At 42.1% G+C, this 22,490-nt stretch overlaps 1 protein-coding gene across 3 annotated transcripts in view; it reads left to right on the forward strand.

Annotated features, from left to right (window-relative positions):
• The window catches only part of dennd1b (DENN/MADD domain containing 1B), a 103,186-nt gene that overhangs the window by 36,981 nt on the left and 43,715 nt on the right, over positions 1–22,490 (forward strand). For 2 of the 3 annotated variants that reach the window (XM_044198872.1, XM_044198874.1), the window contains 7 exons: positions 2,128–2,177; positions 3,254–3,373; positions 8,628–8,697; positions 10,462–10,542; positions 11,852–11,911; positions 15,066–15,119; positions 15,725–15,835. In XM_044198872.1, coding sequence (XP_044054807.1) covers positions 2,128–2,177; positions 3,254–3,373; positions 8,628–8,697; positions 10,462–10,542; positions 11,852–11,911; positions 15,066–15,119; positions 15,725–15,835 — 546 coding nt within the window. The remainder of the gene's footprint in view (positions 1–2,127; positions 2,178–3,253; positions 3,374–8,627; positions 8,698–10,461; positions 10,543–11,851; positions 11,912–15,065; positions 15,120–15,724; positions 15,836–22,490) is intronic. The other variant, XM_044198873.1, reaches the window with a different exon arrangement.

A 22,490-nucleotide genomic window follows, 5' to 3' on the forward strand; every position in this document is an offset into this window, starting at 1 on the left:
ATATACTGCTGTCTTTAATTGTTAAATAGGCTATAGACTGTATGGCGTCAGTATACCTGAGGTACACAGTATATATGGTGCTTAGAATGTATAGAACACAAATACTGTTTCTATGTCACATTATACACACACATAAACACATCACTTCCCACTGGTCCTGTATGAGATCAGAGTCTCTACAGCCCCTAGACTGTCACTCAAACACAGACAACTGATGTGGGCGGGGCTGTGACAACTCTCAAATCTGGCAAGTCAAATGTTTTTATTTGCAGGAAAAAGCGAGCGTGTGTGTGTGTGTATGTGTTTGTGTGCACGCATGTGCGTGTCTGTTTGGGTTTGTGTGCCATATGCGGTGCGCCAGGGAGGGCTCTCTGGAACATATTGGTGTGCGTACATAGTGGTTAATAATAGTAGCAAACGCATACAGCGATGGCAGCTCTGATGTGTGTGACAGTTTTACAGCCGCACACGCCAAGACACAGTCACACACATGCACACACACACACACACACACACACACACACACACACACACACACTCTACCACAGCAGAGACAGAGACCTCCTCTGCCACCAAGCCCTCCGTCTTTGTTGAGTTCTCAATTTTATCACAGATCCTGATAAGTAAAAACAACCATTTCCCGCCCACCCCGCCTTGCCTCGCCGCACCTCCCGTATGCCCCATATGTGGGCATATGTACACAGACAAACATATAGCCGAGTCAACCTCCACCACCCACCCACACAAACACATACAAAAGTACATGCTTAACCACCCTCTCACATTGAATGCACAAAGTCCTTGAAGCAGGCAGGCACTCACATACATAATAAACTCAAATGCACACACACATACGCTCATCCCCCCTTCTGTCATAGCTCATTGTTGCTGTTGCTTGTCTGTGGCGATGGTTGTGTTTTGCTGGGGTGGCAGCTTTAAGTTTTGATAAGGAGGGGTGGGGGAATCAGTGACTGCTCCCCGCGGCGAGGTCTTAGCAACAGTAGGCAGCAGCAGCAGAAGACACCCAACCTGTCGTCCGGATCAGTCCCTGGGGGTAGAGAGAGAGAGAGAGAGAGAGAGAGAGAGAGAGAGAGAGAGAGAGAGAGGTAGACAGAGAGATGGGGGAGCAGCAGCATCGCTCTCAGCTTGGACATCTCCAATCAGAAAGAAGAGACAGACCTTGGGCTCAGTGGCTGAGCTTGGCAGGCAAACCAAGAGAAAGAGAGAGACAGTGAGAGAGGCCAGAGCAGAGCAGACAGCCACCCAGTCCCCAGGATTAGTCTGTGGGGTTGGCAGAGCCTGGCCAGAACTGAGAGAGAGGTAGCAGAAAGACAGACGGCAAAAAGGACCTGGTGCCTGGCGCTTACTCTGGGCCAGGTTAGCAGCCAGAGAGACAAGGAGACAGAGCGGCAGACAGAGCAGGAACCCAGTACTCTGTGGCTGTGTGGCTGGTCTGGAGTAGCTCACCCATATGGTGCTCCGTTCTGTTCCTGCTGCCTGTCTAAATCCATATGCTGCTGGTGGAAAGGTGCCCCCCTCCCCTCCCACCTCGCTTCAAGAGCATGCAGACCCGCACCCTCCCCACACTCCCCCTACCCATGAGGGAGGTGTTGGGAGGTAAAGCCCTGAAGGCTTGTACCCCCCTCCTACCTCTTAACCCCTCAGAGCTGCTTATCCCATTGTCACTACAATCTGCCACCATAGCCTTGGTGTTGTGTGTCTCCTCTCACTCCTTCTCCTTTTCTCTTTCTTTCTCTGTCTTCCCTCATCTTTTCGTCTCCCCTTGGCACCCGATAATCGATGAACTTATTAACTGCTAATTATTCAAGCTGTGGATCGAAAAAAAGGGAACCTTTCTACTCTGTTCTGCCAAATGAAGTGCTTTATATTGCCCATTCATTTGGATTAAGTGCATTTAGGCTGCAGTGTTTGGGATGTGAAGACTTTGTCAGATTGCTATCAGCAGCATTTAACATTAATCCTCATTTTGTTCAGCCAGTTGATAGCACCCACTTAGTGGAAGCCCAAGAGATTTTTGTATTGAAATAAACGGTTATTATTTGTTTTCCCTGTGATGTGTGTTTCTCTAAAAAGGTGTGTGTGTCTTTCTCTGTTCTGGTTTCTCAGGAGGTCCTTCAGACGATACCAAAGTTCTGCTTTCCCTTTGACGTGGAAAGGTACGATTCCTCTCCCTCTCTGCTTCCCTGTTTTTTTAGCACTGCAGCTCACTTTCACCTCCTTCACATAACACACACACACACACACACACACACACACACACACACACTCACAAATATGTACACCAAGCTCTCTTCCCACCTACAGAGACACATAAGCATTTGAAAAAGGAAATGAGATGATGTGTATTTTGTGCATCACACAATTGTGTTATGGTGAAATTACCATCATTCCTAGGTACAGTCACATGATGATTCATTAACTGTCAAAGTGTAATGATGAGTGTATTTGTGGGTGTGATTGAAGTAGCCTCTCTGGTCTTAAACCCCAACAAATTTGACATTTTCCCGCATACAATCTGTACTGACTGTACCTGCAAAGAACACAGCTGTTGGCAAAGTAGCCCCATAAATGTAAATGCTGTGATGGTGAGGACACACTATAATGATGATGATAATGATAACAACAAGTTTCATTAAGGATGATGCTGATGAGGTCATCAGTGACCTGCCCACTTAATGTGTTGTGCACTGTAGCATGTTTATGAGTGCAAGAGTCCTGAGTCTAAGGAAGTGTGTTTTCTTCTATGTAATATAGGTCCGATCAGGCCGGCCCAGCAGCTCTCTGAAAAGTACCGGCCTCTTATTTTCAGCATGGAAAATGACATATTAAAATTCCCATTGTAAAAACAGGGGGGGGGTACAGTCTTTTACTGAAACTGAGCTGCTGCCATCTAGTGGTGTAGGGATGTATAGAGCGTCTTTGAAATTTACCTTGGGGTTAGAAAGCTTTTTACAGTTTTTCAAGCAGCCATAGTGGAAATATGTGACATCAGATTTGGACCTTGACTGGAGATTTAGCTCATGGTGAGATTTTGTCTGAGAATGAGTTTGTTTCTGATCCAGCTAGACCAAATTGTTTTGTTACATTGCATTTTAAACTGACTAGATTTTACAGATTTACTGCACCCTTTTGTATAAAGTTGATTGTTAAGTTGTGTGGTTTTGGCCATTTTTGAGTGTGTGTTTGTGTGTGTGTGTGTGTGTGTGTGTGTGTCCCTTGTGTCCGACACCAGGGTTTCCCAGAGTCAGGTGGGGCAGAATTTCACCTTTGTGCTGACGGACATTGACGGCAAACAGAGGTTTGGTTTCTGCCGACTCACTCAAGGCTGCCGGGTCTGCATATGTCTGCTCAGGTAACACACACACATGCGTATATAGACGCACACACACATTCACATGCTCACTAAATAATGTTAAGTGTTTTTGTTAAATTCATACTCCTAGCTACATATATTTCTTATGTATTCTTCATTCAAAGTCACTGAAACTTACTGCAGTCTTTAACACTGGGTATCATACACTACTAGTTTTTAAAAGAATAAACATATCCTCCTTAAATGAATTATAAATTAAACACAAAAAAGAGAGACAGCTGGATGTGCTAAAAGATATGCTGTGCTTCACAAATCCAAACATATAAAAGTCGGCCTTCCACATTTTACTTCCTGAATCAGAATCAAGAGAATGTGTGGAAAAAGACTTGTTCAAACACCAGTGTCTTTATTTAGTCGTTCAAATAAGCAAGACTTGGTCTGTTCTGCCCTTTTTCAAATTATCCATAGATCAGTCTCAGAACAGTTGTTTTTTTGTTTTTTTTAATATCTGCATTTATTTCTCAAGTGTGATGAAAAAAAATTATTTATCAGATCTTAGAAGTGAACACAGATTTTTGAGACAGCATTTCTATTCATTCTCACACTCACTCTGAGCTGCACTATGCCAGAATAACAAATTTATATTCTCATCTGCCCACACAAATATGTTAGTGATGTGCCTATAATTATCCAAAAGTTTAGCAGTTTTTGATATTTCATAGGTAGATTTATCCTATCACAGCGTACATAAATGAGGACACCAAACCCAGGAAAATTCCATTTTCTTCGCATAATTACTCTTCAGCAAAGGCTATTATCATTTAATTCCCATGTAATTTCATGTTGACACAATGTTTTTACAGATGTAATTACCTTACCATTACAAAGAAGGTGTAGTCCAGTGCTAATCTCAGTGGACAGGCTTATGCACTTTAGAATAAACTGAGGAAAATTTACAAAATAAATAAATGTTTAATTAATGTATTAAGCACTTTAACAAAAAACAACTAACTGGAAAAGGAAAACAAAGCCTTTTATTTTCTCTGTTAGTGTAAAGCAGCACTCCTGTAAGTGCTGCTCTCGCCTCTGTACGTGTGTTTGTGTGTGTGTGTGTGTGTGTGTGTGTGTGTGTGTTGGGTGCTGGGTGTGTGTGTGTGTTGGATGTGTGTGGCTGTTGATGGACAGTCGTGGGTTTGTCGCTGCCCTGATGAGCTGCTGTGAAGAACAGTGTCCCTCCTCCTCACACCACCCACCCTTCCCGGCCAGCTTCCATGGCCTTTGTTTTTCTTTTTTCTCTTCCTCTCTTCCCCTCTCTCTCCCTCTCTCTCTCACTTTTCTCCTCGTTATTCGGCTACTGCCACAGTGCGACAGCAAAGACGCTTGGCCCATAATTATGCATGAAGCTTCACTGCCAATTAGCAGAGGTTCCCCTGTCCCTCTCGCTGAGTTAGACATGCTAATTCATTTGACATATGATGTATAAAATTCATTATGCATTCTGAGTAGTTTGCATGACTTGCTTCATTTATAATAAAATAATGTATAGAAAGTTTTTTTTTTGTTAATGTAAAATTGTTTGTGTGCTCCCCAGTTATGTTTTTCTTTCTTTTCTTTTCTCTGTCCTGATCTTTGTTCTTATCTCAAGTAGCCCCACTGTGTTGAGAGAAGATAAGTGAAAATATTCTAAAGCATAAAAACATTTTAGATATCTCATCGAAGAAATGTGAGAAATGTGTAAATTAATTCCTGTGTTCAGGAACGTTTATTTTTTGTTTGTTTATTATTCTATAAATGTTTTTCAATCTACCATATGAGTTATGCAAGATAGTATTAAGGAAATGACAGCAGATTGCTTGTGTTAAAAAAATGGTAGTTGTTTATCTTAGAGAATTATCAGTTAAAATGTGTCTGGTTAAAATCTTAAGCAGGAAGGTCCAGGCCCACTAGTTTATTTTCATTTAATCTATAATTTCCAATGGATATAAAATCAAAGTAATTAACACAGTTTGTGTGTCTGTGATTGTTGAAGTGCTGGGACCATAAAATTGTCACCTCTGCTTACAGGAGGAAGTGCCTTAATAAGTAGGACAGTTTTATGTGGACAGCCCTTTGTAGTCTCACTGCTAAAGCCGTGGCCGAAAGGGCCACGCTCCCTTTAGGCAAAACTTCCCAAGGAAAAAAAAAGAAACGACACACAAAAATGTTTTGCTTTTGCTCTATTTTATACTGTTATTCCCCGTCTTCTCTCATTCTCTCTGTTTAACGTGAGTGATTTGGAGATGAAAAATGTGGATTTCCTCAGTTTTATTTAATGACTTTAGGATACATTTTAGGGACTGCGTTGCTCCAGTTAGTGGTCACTTTGTGGGTCGCCGGAGGACACTTCCTTCCCTGTACTTAACCTTTAACCCGAGAAAGTAAAGGTGTAATGAAATCTTCCACTGAGCCGTCTACAAAGTGTAGGATGACTTACGATTACAGGTGCCTGTGCATTAAAGGAGATTTAAAACTCATCTAAGGAACAGGAATAAGTGTCGTGCTTAGCACCCAACAGGTAGTTTATGGCCGCAAAAAGGGCTGATATAAGTGCTCCAATATAAAGGGTTAATCAAACACCTTAACTACTGAGGTGTATAGATAAAATGTAGAAATATGAGTGTCCACAATATTTGGAGATTTTGTAAATGGTTTGTTTTATTTCACTCTATACTTTTTTTCTTCATATTTCAGCTACATTTGTTTTGGTGTGTGAGCCTATCCATAATAGCATAATTGTCAGTTCCAAAGGCACTTCCATGGCCCTGTCTTCTATTACATGTTTCTGTGCTGTTAGGTGGTCTGAGCCTGGGATGGAGAGCACAACGGGCTGTGAGTGGGCTGCAGATTAACTGGTTCATTCTTTGAGTACATGGCACTTTGAGAAGACATGTGTTTAAAATGGCAGGAGAGACTGCGGGGCCCCCACGCACTGAGCACTCTAGTGATGGATGCCTCTCTCTCTCTATCGGAGGATTTGCGAAGCACAAACAGATCTGAGCAATGAACTGTGACGAGTAGGAGTATCTCTCTAAGCTTTCTAAACTTTAACTTTACATCAACAGAGAGAGCGGGGCGGGGTGGATAAGTAGAACAAAACAATACATCTTTAAGTTATAATCATTCTCTTTCATTTGAATAAAGAATAAAAACCCATTACCTATTGTAGGAAGATGTTAGAAGAATATTGATAATTTGTGTTAGGCTGCCATCACCAGCGATCATGCATTTTTCTCTAAAACAAAGGATTTACAGCACCTTGGTGTAGGAGTGTGATGACTGTTAGATCTGTGAGGCCTGACGGCTGCTCTGACAGCAAGAGTCCTATTTACATCCCCTTCAACTGTGAAAAATGGATTACTGTCCAGAAGCCTGGCTTTTTAAACTCAAGGCATACAGGAGGCAGATAATACAAAGGCTTTGTTCTCCCCCTAAGTCATTATATCAGACTGAACTTTTTGTGTAATGGTTAAACGTAAACTGACCCCATATGCAGATATTTGTGCTGTATGTTGTTTGACGTGGCAGAAATAGGTCTTCAGGTTGATATCCAGTCAGCTTGTGAATTAACATACGCATGTTTGATTTAGTTTCTCCTGTGAGTGCGACCTGATTGCGGTAAATCTTCACACAGACGTCAAAATATTGCCATGTTAAGAGGCTGATTGTTTCAGACTAATGGTCACTCAACCTCTCTGATTGGTGCGCTTGACTGCACTTCTCCGGGAACCCGGCCTGTCATTGGCCCCTTGCGGATTTAGTGATATGAAAATTTGCATTAGGTTCACTTTATTGTTTTCTTGTTGTCTGTTAATTCCAGTCTACAGAGCAGCCAGTGACCCATGCCCTGTAAACTCCTCAGTCTCCAGCCAACTGAGCAGGATTTCACTGGCTTATAAACTCGCACACTATCAAAGCTTCACTCTTATGAATTTATAATTATATAACTAAGAAACTGCAGATTTAAGATCTTTGTCAGGTTTTTAATTTGAATGAAATTATTGTCTTAATGACTTGTATTTAACTCTGTGTTCACATTAAGAAATACTCACAGACTTTGGTGAGCAAATAAGAATCCACTTCTGATTGATCGGCTCATTTGACCACTAATTTATTTTTCAACCCCTGCGTCCAGGCAAGTTAATGAAGCATTAATGGGAGTTTCTGTTTATTTCATTGCAATGCTAAGAAGTCCTTATCTAGAATCATTATTCATGCAGTGTTCAAAACTGCATGTTAAAACCCCAAACTAAATAAAAGTCCAATACCTTAATAGGACACCATGTTTTTATTATTTGATTGCATAACATTAAATGAACTGAGTCCTTGCAGCTTTTATGCCAAAAGAAAATGTTGGCCATCTTCCACCTAGAAAGCAAGTCGACTTGGCCAAGAATATGTCAACTTTGTAAAGAAAGCCATGCTGCAGATGCTTTTAGCTTATGGTGGGTGTACTTAGTGATTAGCTTTAACACAAACACTGCAGTATAAATTATTTTGAGCTTGTAAATTAATTTATTTATTTTACATTAATTGCATAAGGCAAAGATTTTTTAAAATGTGAAGGGCATAAAAAGAAGTACAGAGAGGGCCAGAAGGAGGAGGTGGTGGGGGATGGGGTGGGGTGGGGGGTGGTGGCAGGAGGCATCTTGGGCTGCATTTTTGTTAAGCCTGTGCATCTGTGAGCAGCATGCTTGTAAACCATTGCATCCCTCCGCATCACATGAAAAAAATCCATTGTTTTGTTTTTTTCTCCTACCTTCCCTCCGTATTGGCTTAAAGAGCAGGACATGACAGGAATTCTTAGCATGCGGAGGGCCCTGGGTACGAAGAATGTCATAATAAGGACGAGATAGCATTTACTTTTTTTCAGTGTAACAATGACTGTGCTTTGGAGTAGCTGTAGCTGGGAACATAATCCATTATCAATGTCCTGTATGCATTTGATCTTTAAGCAATAGGTCACTGACAGTAGCCACACAGTACAGTACATACACACAGTAATAATGTAACGCTATTCATAACAAACTCAGTGCAGTTTAAATTTGTACTGTTCAGCAGATGGTGAAATTATTTATAGGCACTGACATTGTTTCAGGAGACTGAATCTCTCTACATTTATTGTACTTTTAAATACAGCAGAAATGCAGACCCTGTGATAACATACTGATCTGTTTTGATTCAGCATATTCTAATTGTTCATTGTAGAAGATGATAAACTTTTCCATTAATACATTTGTCTCTCTGACTCTTGCAGTTATCTACCATGGTTTGAAATCTACTACAAGTTGCTAAATACTCTGGCAGACTACCTAACAAAACAACAGGTAATCATCTCTTTTGGATGTATCAACTATTTATAATTGTATGTATACAGTATGCTTCGTAAATACATTACATGAAAAATAAGATATTGTGGTTTGATTTGACTGAGAAACAAGCACACACTTTAGTGTTTTTGAGACTGTACTGTGGTAAGATATTTTCCTCCATTCTGTTCTTCTGCATGCTGCATGTTGTCTTTTGTGTGCAAGTTTTGTTCGCCGTCTTGGGCTCGACTTGGCTCCTGTTGTTAGCAGCAACAATGTTGACATTTCACAGACCAAAAGCTGATCTGACACTGGAAGTTATTCCTGATGATTTACTGGAAAACAAATCGTTAAGAAAAAAAAAGAAACCGCACACACACAAACATACTCAGAAATGTTCGCTCTTCACAAAAGTCTTTTCCCCTGACTATTCACTGCATTGTACTAGCAAAGGGAGGGAAATGTAAAATATGCAACAAACTGGGGAGATGTGCAGCGTCTAGCGCAGAGGGTGTAGGTGATGTTCCCATGTTTTGACTGAAGAGAGAGGAAGAAGGAGGGAGGGAGGGAGGCAGAGCAAGGGAGAGATGCAGAGAGCTTTGGGACCACTTTCAATTGTCATGTAGTCACTGCTTCTTCCAAGACCCTTAGAGAGCAATGATCAGGACAGAGAGCCTTGCTAAAGTAGACAATCACAAACACATCACATAAACATTCAACATACATACACATTTCGGTGATTGAAAGAAATTCAGCAGGATAATCTAATATAGAGAGAGACAGACAAGTAGAATGGGACAGTTTGTGTGTGTGAGAGTGAGGGAGAGAGAGACAGAAAGATTGCTAGAAATCCTGGGTGACTGAAGTGTTAGTGTGCATGATTTGGTTTCTATTTACCCCGCTGTCCGTTCCAGGCGAGAGCGAGATGTTGACAGACGAGGGAAGACAGAAGAGCGATGAGGGTTTAAGGCGAGGGGTAAATGAACTGTTTCTCCAGGCCGTGTTGCTGACCATGCGTGTGAGCATTGAGCCTCTCATGACAGGAGGCTGTTCGATTGCACACATCCGAACACCCCTCCCTCCCACCGTTCTCCTTCTCTTACTGTATATTGCCGCCCATTTCTCTTGACTTTCTGTTTCTCGCTGGCTTGCACATGCACATACATACACACTCGCACAAGTGCACATTTCCTCAAACAAGCAACGGCTTGTAGCCAAAACCAAAACAAAGTTTCGTGAGAGGGCAAATAGAAGAATAATCTAAAACAAACAACAATGCCCAGCCTTTGTGTTCACATTAGTTTAAGTACAAGTTGCAAAGTGTTGTCCCCATCAGTTCTCCAGCTATAGGCCTGAGTGTGTAAATAGCAGTCTTGTCGTGGAGCTCATAAATGCTGGCAGAATAATCTCGGGGCCTGTTCTGTGGTCAAGCTAGCTCTCTGACGGCTTCTTAAAGCCCCTGTCTTTGGAGCAGGGACCCCTGTTTAATTACTGACAGCCCGCTCTCTGCCGTAAATCAACGCTGCTGGGTAATAAGCGTCTGCAGCCCTACACTCAGCCGTCTTTTAACCTCGCCATTGCTCGTTAAACATATGTCAGTCGGATGTTTTGGAGCCCTTCAGGCCTCGCTGCAGGATTACCCTCTGGTCTGCAGCAGCGCTTGTCCCAGCACTGTTGTTAAGATTGACACATAACTCGTGACATCAACAAAACAAGGAAATAAAATTCATGTGTCCTATGTTTTTATGTTTTTTTCTTTTGTTGTTTGTTTCTTTCCCCCAGGAAAATGACTTGAATGACATGCTGAATTCGCTCTATGATCTGCCTGTGCCAAAGCCCTTCACGCCAGTCAACCTGAGTGTGGTAGGTATAGATCTCATATTCCCCCTTATCAGAGGAAAGACAGCTGAGAGTAGAGGTAGAAAGAGAGAGAGAAGGACAGGTAGGTTACTCTAGCAGTGTGTTGCATCAGGAAGGAGACTACAGAAAAGAAGAGGAGATGATAACAGTTGGCTGAAGTACTTCAAAGTAGAGCAAGAGACACTTAAGAGAAAATGTATAATAGAAAAAAGTGGAGACAAAGAGGTAGGAATAATGAGAACTGAAATGAAATTGACGAGAGGAGGAGATAAAGATGGCGTAAAAACACAGAAAGAAAATAGGGCAGACGGGCAGAAACGGAGAGATCGACAAAGTATAGAGGTTGAAATGGACGAGATAAATGAGGGAACAACAGTGCAGACAGAAAGGAGAGAGCAGGAAGAGGTTAAGATACACTAGGTAAGAACAGAGAGACACAGAGGGCCCAGGACTGACACTCTGTTTGGAAAACAAGAAGTGGCACTAACAGGTTTTTGTGTGATAAGCCCGAGCTGGACATGTTTAAACTTGAAGGGTCCTTTCACAACTTGTCATGTCTCCTGCTTATCAAAAAGTGAAATGGCTTAACGAGCTCAGGTCCCTCAAAGTCATCCTGTGTTTGTGTTAACTCTGACACAATCTCTCCTTGTGTGTTTCCAGCTCCTACATAAAACACTCACTCTTAAACAGTTTAGCTCCCATAAGCCTGGCCTATATAAGTAGAATGTAATGGTGTTCAGTGGGACTGCTAAACTCATAGTGTTTTGTTCACTAATATCTCTATTTTTGAATTGCTTAGACTCCACACCATAATGGGATCAAAAGAGTTTCAGTGTTAGCCTTTGTCCTTGAGGACCACCGCTCCTTTTTTTGGACCAAATAAACAAGCAACTCTGAGTCTTTTCTGCAGCATAGGTCTCAGAAGGATACACATCTAATTACACAGATGAATTTACAACATAACAAGACTAATATGAGGTAATCAATATATCTCTAGGAAGGTTAACAAGGTCAATTAAGATTCCTTGTGATTAATGTTTTCTTTGTGTCAGTTTTTTATCAGCTGAATATGTGAACAAAATCTTTTCATCTGAATCTCAGAGCTTCATTGGAAAAGAAGCCCCGGAGAACAGAGGTGATAGCTTCATCCCTTTTCTGGAGAAGCCACTAGTTTGATATTTAATTGATGAAGCAGAATTATTCCCTAAAAGAGTGATTTTTGTTTTATCATGGCAGCCAAGAAGAAGGATCATTGTCCCCTTTCATGTGTGAACCCTGTTTTGTTCTCTCTCTCCCTCTCTCATTGTGAAAGAATGAGCAGTTGTATATTGCCACTGGGCAAGTACTGAGAGATCGGCGAAGCAAGGAGCCGGTGAGTGGAGGGGAATGAGTGAACGGCAGAAACGGGAGGAGGGAAGGAGGCTGCTGTGAAATATGAAACTGCTGCTGTACTAATCACATGGGAGCCACGGCTTTCCAATTTGGCCAAATAAGCTGTGCTATCTTTTTAAATATAACAAAAACAAACTATCCTGGGCCTTGGTGTATGTTTCTTCTCCTCTGGAAAACAATCAAACTTTGTGAATGATTAATGCCATTCCACACTGCTATATTCTCTCTCTGAATATCAAAAGTTTTTTTCCCCTCTCTATGTTTAAAGCAAAGGCAATTGTGCTCAAAAAATCTCCTTGATGCCTTTCCAGTTAACCCACTTTCAATGTTTTTATATAAACATGTCTTCGAAAGAACAAGAAAAAAGGAGATAAGCAAACAAACAGCCAATGAAAGCCTGGGTTGAATTGAGGAGCATGGCTTGTGATAATCACAAGCCATGAATTTGTAGATCAACGGGGAAGCATTATTTAGCACACAGAGCACAGGAAAAGAAAGACAGAGAGATATACAGTATGCTGTAGTTATTGGGGGGTTATCCTGTACCTTAGATGTATTGCCTCAAGTCCCTGATCTTAGATTACAATTTATTTGTTTAGTTACAATTCCTCTTTGATTTCATTTAAATTATTCTATTACTAGTCTTTAGTCTTCTTTTCAGTTGACCATGAATAGGCTTCCCTTCACACATACAGTATTGTTTACACAGATTAAGGAGCAAAGATTTTCAAATCCACTTGTCCAGCAGCTAACAGATTATAGGCAATGTAGCATTTAGCTTAATGCAAAGAGAAAATGGAACAGCAGGTCAGAAATACAGTGGAAACAGAATTCAGCTCCTCTGAATGAGAATTACCCAGGTGAGTTTATTAAGAAGGAATGATAGGAATATGATTGGAACAGTTATTCAAATCTATATTTTTATGATCTACTGTCTTTGTTTAATGATTTTGCAAAAACTAAGAAGTCACCTAATGTTAACCTGGCAGTTTTGTTTGTCTTAATTATTGACAAAAAGCACACCATTTAATCTGCCAAAAGGTTGTATATTTAACATAAAATTCACTTAACTTGTTAACTAACTTTTATATGCAGCTTGCTGCTGCTGCTGAAAATAGGGTGGAAGAGAGCCTCTGCTCACTTCTAACAAATCTTTACACTGCGTACCTTTCTTTAGTGCAAAGACCTCTTTAACTGCCTTGTTTTTTGTAGATACTTTATTAAGGTGTAATGGTAGCTGTGCAAAATATGCATAAAAATATGACTGTAGTAATTCAAACATTTAAACAACCATCACTTACCATAAAGAATGGGGTGTAGGGGTTGACAAATCATGTCCTTATGCTCAGATACCGTATCTTCCGTCCATGAAAAAAGAAAACTCAAAAGGAAAAGCCTTGGATGTTGGTTCCAGTTTAGTGTTTGTTTGTGCTGTATATTCATCTCCTCTAAACTTCGCTCGACTACAACAATGACCCTCCTCTGGGAATATGTTGATTTGTTTACTCGTGATAATTGTTTTCAGGTTTTTCACACTTGGGCACTTTGAGAATATTTTATTTTAGATTAAAGTAAATGTTCTGATGTCAACCATGGCTTTTTCTTCATCATTACACTCTGTTAATGTTTTATTTGCTCAAACACTGTCACCTAAGACTATCTAGTGTCTATCTATCTAGCATCTTTTTACTGGTGGAATTTTTAGCAGTTAGTTGAAATTTCCCACTGCTGAAAGAATATTAAATTTCGGGAAATTTCAGTGTCAGGCGCCAGAACAGTACTGACCAGCAGCACTTTATGTAGTGAAATGTGCTCACGGCTCACCATTGTAGTTATTGGACAATGTTCAATCAGTTAAATAATGTCATGGGTTAGGGTTTAAAATAGCACAGAATCAAGTCAGATTGTTTGGACTTGTATCATGTCACATCAAAACAAATTGTCACGACCCTGTTCGACACATAGAGCTGATATTTTTCCATTGTCGTGGAGTTTTTAAATACATTTTTTAAAACTGTCTGACTGTGACGGGCTTTCTCGCTTCTGTTGTGTTCTCATGTCTCTATAATAAGACATTTTTCTTTCTTGGTGGTGGTACTTCACTACTTCGCTGGAGTTGCTTTTTTTGAATGGCTCCTCTTATGTTTGCATACTGTTAATATTGTTGTTTGATATGTAATACATTACTGTTGTCTTCTTTTGTAAGGAATTTATTTGGTCTTATTTAATTTCTTCCTTTCAAAGCTCTTTTTTCAAAGTTCAGAATGTTTCCTAGTCAGACTTAGGCCTTGAATGCAATGCCCTTTTGCATTGCATTGCATTGCTTGGGTGTTTGATGTCATTCTTCCTGCCACAGAGGCCACAAATATAAACATTCTCAACTATTAGAGGTAACACTGACTGTGTATTATTCTGATATTATTTGTTAGGTGATTTGCATGACAAGTAAATAGTAGTCTGAAGTTTAAACACTGTGAAGTCTAAATTATTTAATAATTTACTTTAAATACTGTGTCCGCAGTGTGAGAATCTACCGTAGATGCTACAGTGGATTTAAGCGAAGACCTGCAACAGATGGTCGAGTGAAGGCCTAGAGAAACGCAGGTGTACTAAGGATACAGGAGAGTGTGTGTGAGAGAGACACAATAGTGTGTTTCAGTTGGTGGTTTGTCTACCTGTCTCCAAACAGCACCTCTCTCAGGCCCCTTTGATCTGTACACTGAACCTGCCCTGCTCTCCCAGAGTGAGACAGGCAGCCCTGTGATCCTTTAAACAACCTGTGTCTGTGTGGATGCACACGTGCACACATGTGCATGTATACTTTTGTCTGTGTGTTGGTGCTCTGCAGGCCTATTTAATGCTTAAATAAAGACTCAGTTTTCCACCGGAGACATCACCCCAATCTGTGTCTATGGGGAGCTGAGCTGCTACTGAGCTTTCTCTCTTCTGTAGGCCTGATAAAAGCATTGCCACAGTTCAGACACCAGCTCAGCAATTCATATAGACAGAGCTGAAGATGAGCCATAAATCATAGAACAAAGTGAACGGCCTCCCCCCTTCCCCTCATTCTCTTATGTGTGAGTGGTATGCTTCACTTGTGACCTTCCCTCTCCTGCATGTTTGTGTTTTCGCAGCACTCCTACTTCATCGCCCCGGATATCAATGGACTGCCAACTATCCCTGAGAGCGTGAGTATTCATGGAAAAAGAAAAGAAAAGAGACAGAAGGAGATAAAGAGAAATCCCTCTCTTCTGGAAACATGTCTGCCTCTAATCGCTTTTAATCAGATACACTTGTCACCTTTTGAAATTGTTGCATCATCCTCTTGTTTCAGTTTTATCTCCTGTGGTTTTTGTACTTTTAATGTCGAAGTTCAGTGAGTGGGTATTAGCAGATTCAAACTGAACACATGTTCTTTGTTGATTTTGTATTCAAATTGTAGCTCAAGTTGAGCATCCCAAATCTTTATGGCAAGCTGCACTAGATGAAAACAGTAATCAAATTAAAGCAACATTGATTGATACGTTATCTATTTTATAAACATGACTATGTCAGATGGATGAAATGCCTTAATGTCATTTAAATCTGTATTTCTTAACCACATATTTTTTACTGCAAAACTATGTGCAGAGATGGAAGTCCAAGTCCTTTTTCAGCCAGTACTGTATGTCTCTCTTTATGTCACACTCTGGCACTCTCACCAGTCTGTAGAATTGACACATTATTGTAAGCAAGTTGTGCAAGGACAGTTTGTTATGTACCTGCATTTCCTTCTGCTGCTGTCTATCTCCAGAGGAACCTGACAGAATACTTTGTGGCTGTGGATGTCAACAACATGCTCCAGCTCTACGCCAGTATGCTGCATGAACGGCGCATCATCATTACCTCAAGCAAGCTTAGCACTGTGAGTCCATTCCCTCCCAGTCATTCTCTCAGCTGCAGTCAGTTATCAGCTCTGCTCTGTCAGGCACAAGGAGAAAAAAGGTTAGAAAACTGCTCAAATACTGCAACCACTTGAAGAATGAGTTTCCTAAACATTTAATTCAAGTTAAGGTGAAGCTTTTAGTCAAAAAATTTAACGCTTTGTGTTTTCAGTATGTCATGTTAGATAATGTAGGATTCTTTTGGGCTATCTCACTTGCATCCAAGAGATACCACAATATGAGAAAATGTTGTTAATTTACATAGAGAGTCACTGTTGCTATTTTTGGCTTGATATCAAATTCAGATTCCAATTTGCCCTCTTAAAAAAGTATATAACTCAGATGTTGGGAGAGTTTCCTAGATTGAACATGAATCTCTTCATCAATATTCCAGCAGGATATCAAACCCTAAGTAGTACGATGAGAATATTTATCTGACACGGCTCCGCTACTTGTACAGAGAGAGTTGAACTGATCTCTCCCCCCCCCTTTGCCCAGACGTCCTGCAGTCAGACAGCCGCACTATCACCACGCTCTGATGAGCTGTGAAATCCACACTAAAGCTGGATTATATTTGACTGTTTGTCTTATAACTGCAACATATTAATGGCCAAAACCCTTAAATTATCCGTTATTACATGTCCTAACTCTCTCACATGATTTAAAGTCCCTTCTATCTGTCTGTATGAGGGAGGAAATCTCTGTCTTTCTCCCCCTCTTTCTCCCTCTGTTCCTCATTCCAGCCTCCCCCCGTTATCTTTGTGGCTGATGAGGCAGAGCCAAATGTTTATGAGAGATGAGATGGGAGAGGGAAGTGATGTCATCCAAGTCCTATCTATATCTGTAGTGTAGCTGGTCCTGCCTTGGTATCTACAAGGCTGCAGAACACTGAACAGCCGGAGGGGCCTGTGGTGGTGATGTGTGCTGGAGGGAACGGTACCCAAGGTCTCCCAAAGGAGCTATAATCAGGAAGAGCTGTAAAAAATTACCCAGCCCTCAGAGAATTTCACCTGTCTCCGCTCAGCTCCTCAGACCAGCAGCACCTCTACCCAGGGTCTAGGCTGCACACAGTGCTGTGACACAAGGGTTACACGATGTAAATTATCAGACTCTAGGGTGATGGTGTTTTTCTTTTTCTCAGGAAGAGGGGGTGGAGGTGATTTTTGTCTGTGATTTACAGTTTTCTGCAGCTCGGAGACTAATGTTGGCTTGTTTTTTTTAACAAATTTATGCCGACAGGATTTTTTAAGAGCTTGCATGTCAGACCTTTACCTCTGTAAGCCTTTTATCTTCTGCAATCCTTCATCCACTCATCTGTCTATCCATCCATCTTCCTCAGGGAGAGGTGTTTTGGTTTGGTAGCAATATATGTCAGGCGCTGTAGTACAAAGGTATTTTCACATCTCCACTGGGATTACTAGCAGGCCTGATGTTATTACTGCTCCTGTGATGCGTTATTTTTTGCTGTTAGGTAGATTGACCTTCTAGTTCAAGTGGAAATAGCTGCCATGATTCTTGAAGCCAGCTATCTAAGTGTGTGCATACTTAACTGCAAAGAACCCATCTCATTATCCACACCACTGTCTTGTGATCAAATATCTTAAAGGCTGGAAAATATATAATTAACGTCAGAGTTTGTCAAAATGTTTGTATAAGTCCGTGTTAGCAGTCACTGGATGGACAGGTAATATTTCTATAGTCTGCTTGCCACAGAAAGAGTATGTATGAGAGAAGGTATTGTTAGTAACATCGTTAGTACCATCCAGCTGCTTTTCACCACCTCCGCCTGTCCAGCCTCTCAGCCAAGCAAAGAGAAACAGGGAATAGAAAGTGGAAAGAGAGCGAGAAAGACACACACACACACAGACACACACACACACACACACACACACACACACACACACACACACACACACACATACAGCATTTATTCTGCCTGCTCTAGGTGCTACCTGTGTTAAAGCCCCCAGTGAACCCACTGTGTCAGTCTGCTGGTACATGGCCGGCGCGTCTCGCAAGCAGCCAACAGCAAAGGAATAAATCATGATCTTACAACAATGCGTCAGTTGACTTATTGCTGTTTCATGACCGGAGGTGAATGGTACCACTGTTTTAAAAGGCTGGTCGGCAGTGGCGCAGGGGCGGGAGCCAGCCGAGCGTGCAGCCTTGTCATAGGGCCGTATAATAGGGCTGCATCAGCTCTTCCTTTAACTAGTCAGTTGGGAGGACCCCCACCACCACCATCGCCCCACCACCCTCAGTGTCTTTCATCTGCCTCTGCCCCCCAGCTCTTGAGCCCAGCCTCTGCCCTGCCTATCGCCCAAACACTCACACAGCCCGGCCCCAGCAACGGCTGACAGCAGCCCTCTCATCAGCCTGTCAGGCCTATGCTAACAAGGAGCTATCCATCCACCATGCCCTAGAGTGCCAGCTGTCTCTCTGTTTCCTGCCTTTTCCTCTGTTGTTCTTCTCCTCTCTTTCCCGGACTCCTCTCTGTCTCTCCACTTTCTCTCTATCTTAGTTATTCTTCCTCACTGACATATTATTTTTTTGTCCATCTGTCTCTCACTCAAGCTGGCTAGACCTCTCTCTTTCTCTCTGACTTTGCCTCCCTGTTCCTGGGTGTCTTAATGCGTTTCTCTCTTGTTGGGTGTCTGCAGAACATCAGGACACCCCCTCCCCCCTTCCCCTCAATAGACTTATCTCAGCCCCACGCCATGTGTCTGACTTAACGTACGTGTTGTGCCGCTGTGACCGTGTATGTGCATACGTGCATGTTGTGGGTGTTTGTGTCTCTTTTGCATGCATCTGTTTGTGTGTCTTCTGCACTCACAGGTGTTTGTACCTTATGTCTTTCTGTGAGGGAGTCAGTGACTGTGTATGCATGTGTGGGAGGCCTGGCGTTAGCTGTTACCTGTGTCGTCCTGTGTGCCCTCTCTCTCTCTCCCTGTGCCACCTACTTGTTTGTGGCACACCTGCGTTATGCCGGGCCTGACACCAGTGTTTGTCAACAGAGGGAGAAGCACAGCATGGGTAATTGGTGACTTACTCTGCGCAGGGGAGGGGAGAGAGAAAGGCTAACACAGCGATAAACCTACAATAGAAGCGAGGGAGAGGTGGCAATGGACAGGAGGACAGCAGGAGAGCAGGAGGAGAGATGGAAAGCAGAATAAGAAATGAAGAATTAGGATGAAAATGAGGCTGGGAAAGGAGAAAAGTGGATTGAATTTGAAGTGTGCATAGGGACAGAGTTGGAAGGAAAGTCTAGTGGAGGGGAAATGAGTGTTTGAGGCTGGTGTGAAGAGGTCAAGAGCAACTGTTGATACCATTCCTCCTGTCAAATTGAATCACATTGCCTGCAGCAGCTATTTGTCTCGCACTCCGCTCTGACTGTAATTCAACATGTGCCATAGGCTCCCTCATCTAAGAGTATGTAAGCAGAGGGAATGAGTGTCGTTATGTTCTGAGTCCAGTAAAATGGCTAAATCTCCATTACACTGCTGTTTTAATATGTGAAAGAAGTGCATGTAGGCCCCCACAGAAGCAGTTTCTCCATTTTCTGTCTGTGTTTCACTTCAACATGTCCAGTGGCTCAGGTAAAGAGGAACAGCGTGGGATAGCCTGCTTACTGATAGAATCTGCAGAGCTCATAGTTGCAGTGTTGGGAAGAGGTCTGAGGTCTCTGGTGGGTCAAGCTCTTTAAGCAAACATCACTGTTGAAGGGTTGTGTTGCTGTTCAGGCATGTAGAGGGATGAGCTCATCTGAATATGATGATGTATGAATATGGAGAGCTGTTTAATGGTTTGTGAGCCATCTGAAGAGTTGTGTAGCTGCCCGCATGTAATTAACTGTCATAATACAGCTTTTTGGTCAATTTCCCGCAGAAAAAAAAATTATTAGCTGTGTCCCTATTCCATACTACATACTAATTCTAAGCAGGTTTTAAGTATGTGTTGTGTTCATAGTGCAAAAGTGACACAATTAAGTATATCAAACAAGTGTGCATACAAAAAAAACCCACTTGATTTTTTTAGTGTGCTGTTGATGGACATTATTGTCCCACAATGCAATGCACAAAGGAAATGAAGGGGCTGCTCACAGCTGGAAAATATTAAAACAAATTGTAGATGGTGGTAAAACAGCTTTGTGAACACAGCAGAAAACAAAAAATAACTACTAAATCTTTGAAAAACATTGTGATGTCTATTTGTGAAGTTTAATTGGTAGTGACATTCCAAAGTCGCAGCTTGATTGACATCAATGGCACATGCATTGTTTCATTTCCTGTTAATGAAGTATACATTTTTTTTTTATGCAAACTGCAAAAACAGTATACTGAGACATTTAGTATGTAGTAGTTTACTGTATACTATTAGTATGGAGTATGGAATGGGACAAAGCAAGTGACTCACACTCAGACCCCATTATTGACAAAACTGTCAAAAGAAGTCTGATCAACTGGTGTGTGACCTCTAGCTTAGGTTTATTGCTACCTACTTTAAAGTTGCAATGCAAATTTTATCTCTTCACTTCACTCTTTCTTCTTCTCCCACTTTCACCTCCTCCTCTGCGTCTCTTTATGTCTCTCTGTCTCTCTCTTTCTGTCTTTGCTTCCTTTAGTCCCGTTGAATGGATCTGGGAAAACCAGTGTTAGTGTGGACACTTTCTGTCTCAGCTACAGCGCACTAAGAACGCTCTCAGGGCAGAACCAAAGACCTTGACTGCTTTTTGAAGCAGGCTGTCGCTGTATAATCGGTTAGTTTCTCTCAGAGGAAGGGGCAACACACACACCCATACACACGCACACACACACCCACACACACACACAGTGCGAGAGGCAGGCAGCCCCTCATTACCGGGCAGAGCCCTGGTCCCTGAGGACTGGACCCAGCACCTAATCCTGTATTTGTTCTTGGGGACTGTATCTGTGATTCTCCATTGAATGGAATATTAAGCACCCAGGTCTTTTGTGGAGCGTGTAAGCCATTTGGCTCCACTCATCTATTATTTATCAGCCTGGCAAATATTTTATCAGCCTTAGCCTCTCATGACCCACTCTCATGTGAAGCCCCCCCCCTGTAAATGCAGAGGAGAAAAAAAAGAGTGGTACGATTTCTCTTTTTTCCACTTATCTTCCTTTTTACTTTTCGCCTCATTCGTTCTAAAACCTGAACAAGGACACAGGGATTTGTATTCAGCTGAATTAGAGAAGCAAATATGTGAACTATTCCTCTGGAGTTCCCTCCAAGTTGCCTTATCTCAGGCACACTGCCACCTCTATCGCTTTGGAGATAACAAATAAAAGAAAACAGAAATCTAGATTTGCTTTATGAATCATTATCTTAGTTTCAGTAACCCCCCTCCCCTTTCAGCCAACTCCCCCAAGCCAGCCACCCAGCCTGAGAAGCAGAGAGAGAGACTCCTGTTTTCTCTTTCAACCTGAGAGTAAATCATGCCAGTTGGGGGGCTCACCTTGAGGCCTGGTGGAGATAATTGGAGTTGGTTAGCGAGGTGTTCTGTGCCATTACCTCCTGGTACAAGCGAATGGCTGGGGCTTGTCTCGCACTCCCAGAGGAGGAATACACTCGCCTGTTGGCTTGCCACTTAGTGTGTGCGTGCGTGCATGTGTGACACGTGAACGTATGTGTGTATGTATATCCACAGCCGGATCGCTGACCTCTCTTCATCACAATTTAATGGCCCCTTACTGTCATCGCTTTGGAAAAGGGAGAAGGGTGTGATGGTTTTGATAGTAGCTCTTCCACCAAGTGTTTCACTCTCACACATTAATATTCATAGCATTGATTTATTTTCAGAATTAACAAAAAAACAAACAGTTTGCCAGGGAATTAATCCTGACAGGAGCGTGGCATTGTTGTGTTTTATTTGAAGACGGCAGGCAGCAGAAATATGCATATGCAGATACACAGAGCAAGACACCAATTAAATGTTGATTAAGTCCTAACTATTGTGGGACTGGGTGTATGAGAGACTGCACTCAAACAATAAAAAAAGATCATTCCTTTTTTCCAGCCGATATGAAAAATGAATGCAGTTAAAACAAACATGCATGGAGGGAGGCACATGGATACACGCAAACACACACATACTTTTTGTTGTAAGCTTTTCAGATGTCCGGGCTTGATGTGTGGGTGGATTCAGAGGGTGGGGCCCTTTCTCTTTCTCTGGCAACGGTGGTTTTCAGCTGCCAAGCTCTCCCACTTTTGGCCGGTCAATTGTGACACTGTGTGTGTCAGTGAGCAGGGGGTCTCCTGGTAGTTGTGCGCGTGTGTGTGATAAGTGTGTGTCCGCTTCACACATTGACTGTGAAGCTGTAGCAGTATAACAGCGGCTGCTGCTCCGGGGTCCCAGCGGTATTGGCCTAGCCCGCAGTCTCTCTTGGCTAACTCATGTTTCATTCTTTGGCAATTTGCCCTAATGAAGTCCCGCAGGAGCCCCTCAGACCTCTGTTCTCTTTCCATATTTAATCATGTTATTTTAATCTGGGGGATGAGCTAACGCCTCTTTCTCCTCCCGTGTGTGTGTGTGTGTGTGTGTGTGTGTGTGTGTGTGTGTGTTGCAGGTCATTACTATAGCTAGGTTTTCATGAGATGGGATGTCAAGAGGGGGATGCT

This window comes from Siniperca chuatsi, linkage group LG6 (genome assembly GCF_020085105.1).
Source record: "Siniperca chuatsi isolate FFG_IHB_CAS linkage group LG6, ASM2008510v1, whole genome shotgun sequence".
Lineage (NCBI taxonomy): Eukaryota > Metazoa > Chordata > Actinopteri > Centrarchiformes > Sinipercidae > Siniperca > Siniperca chuatsi.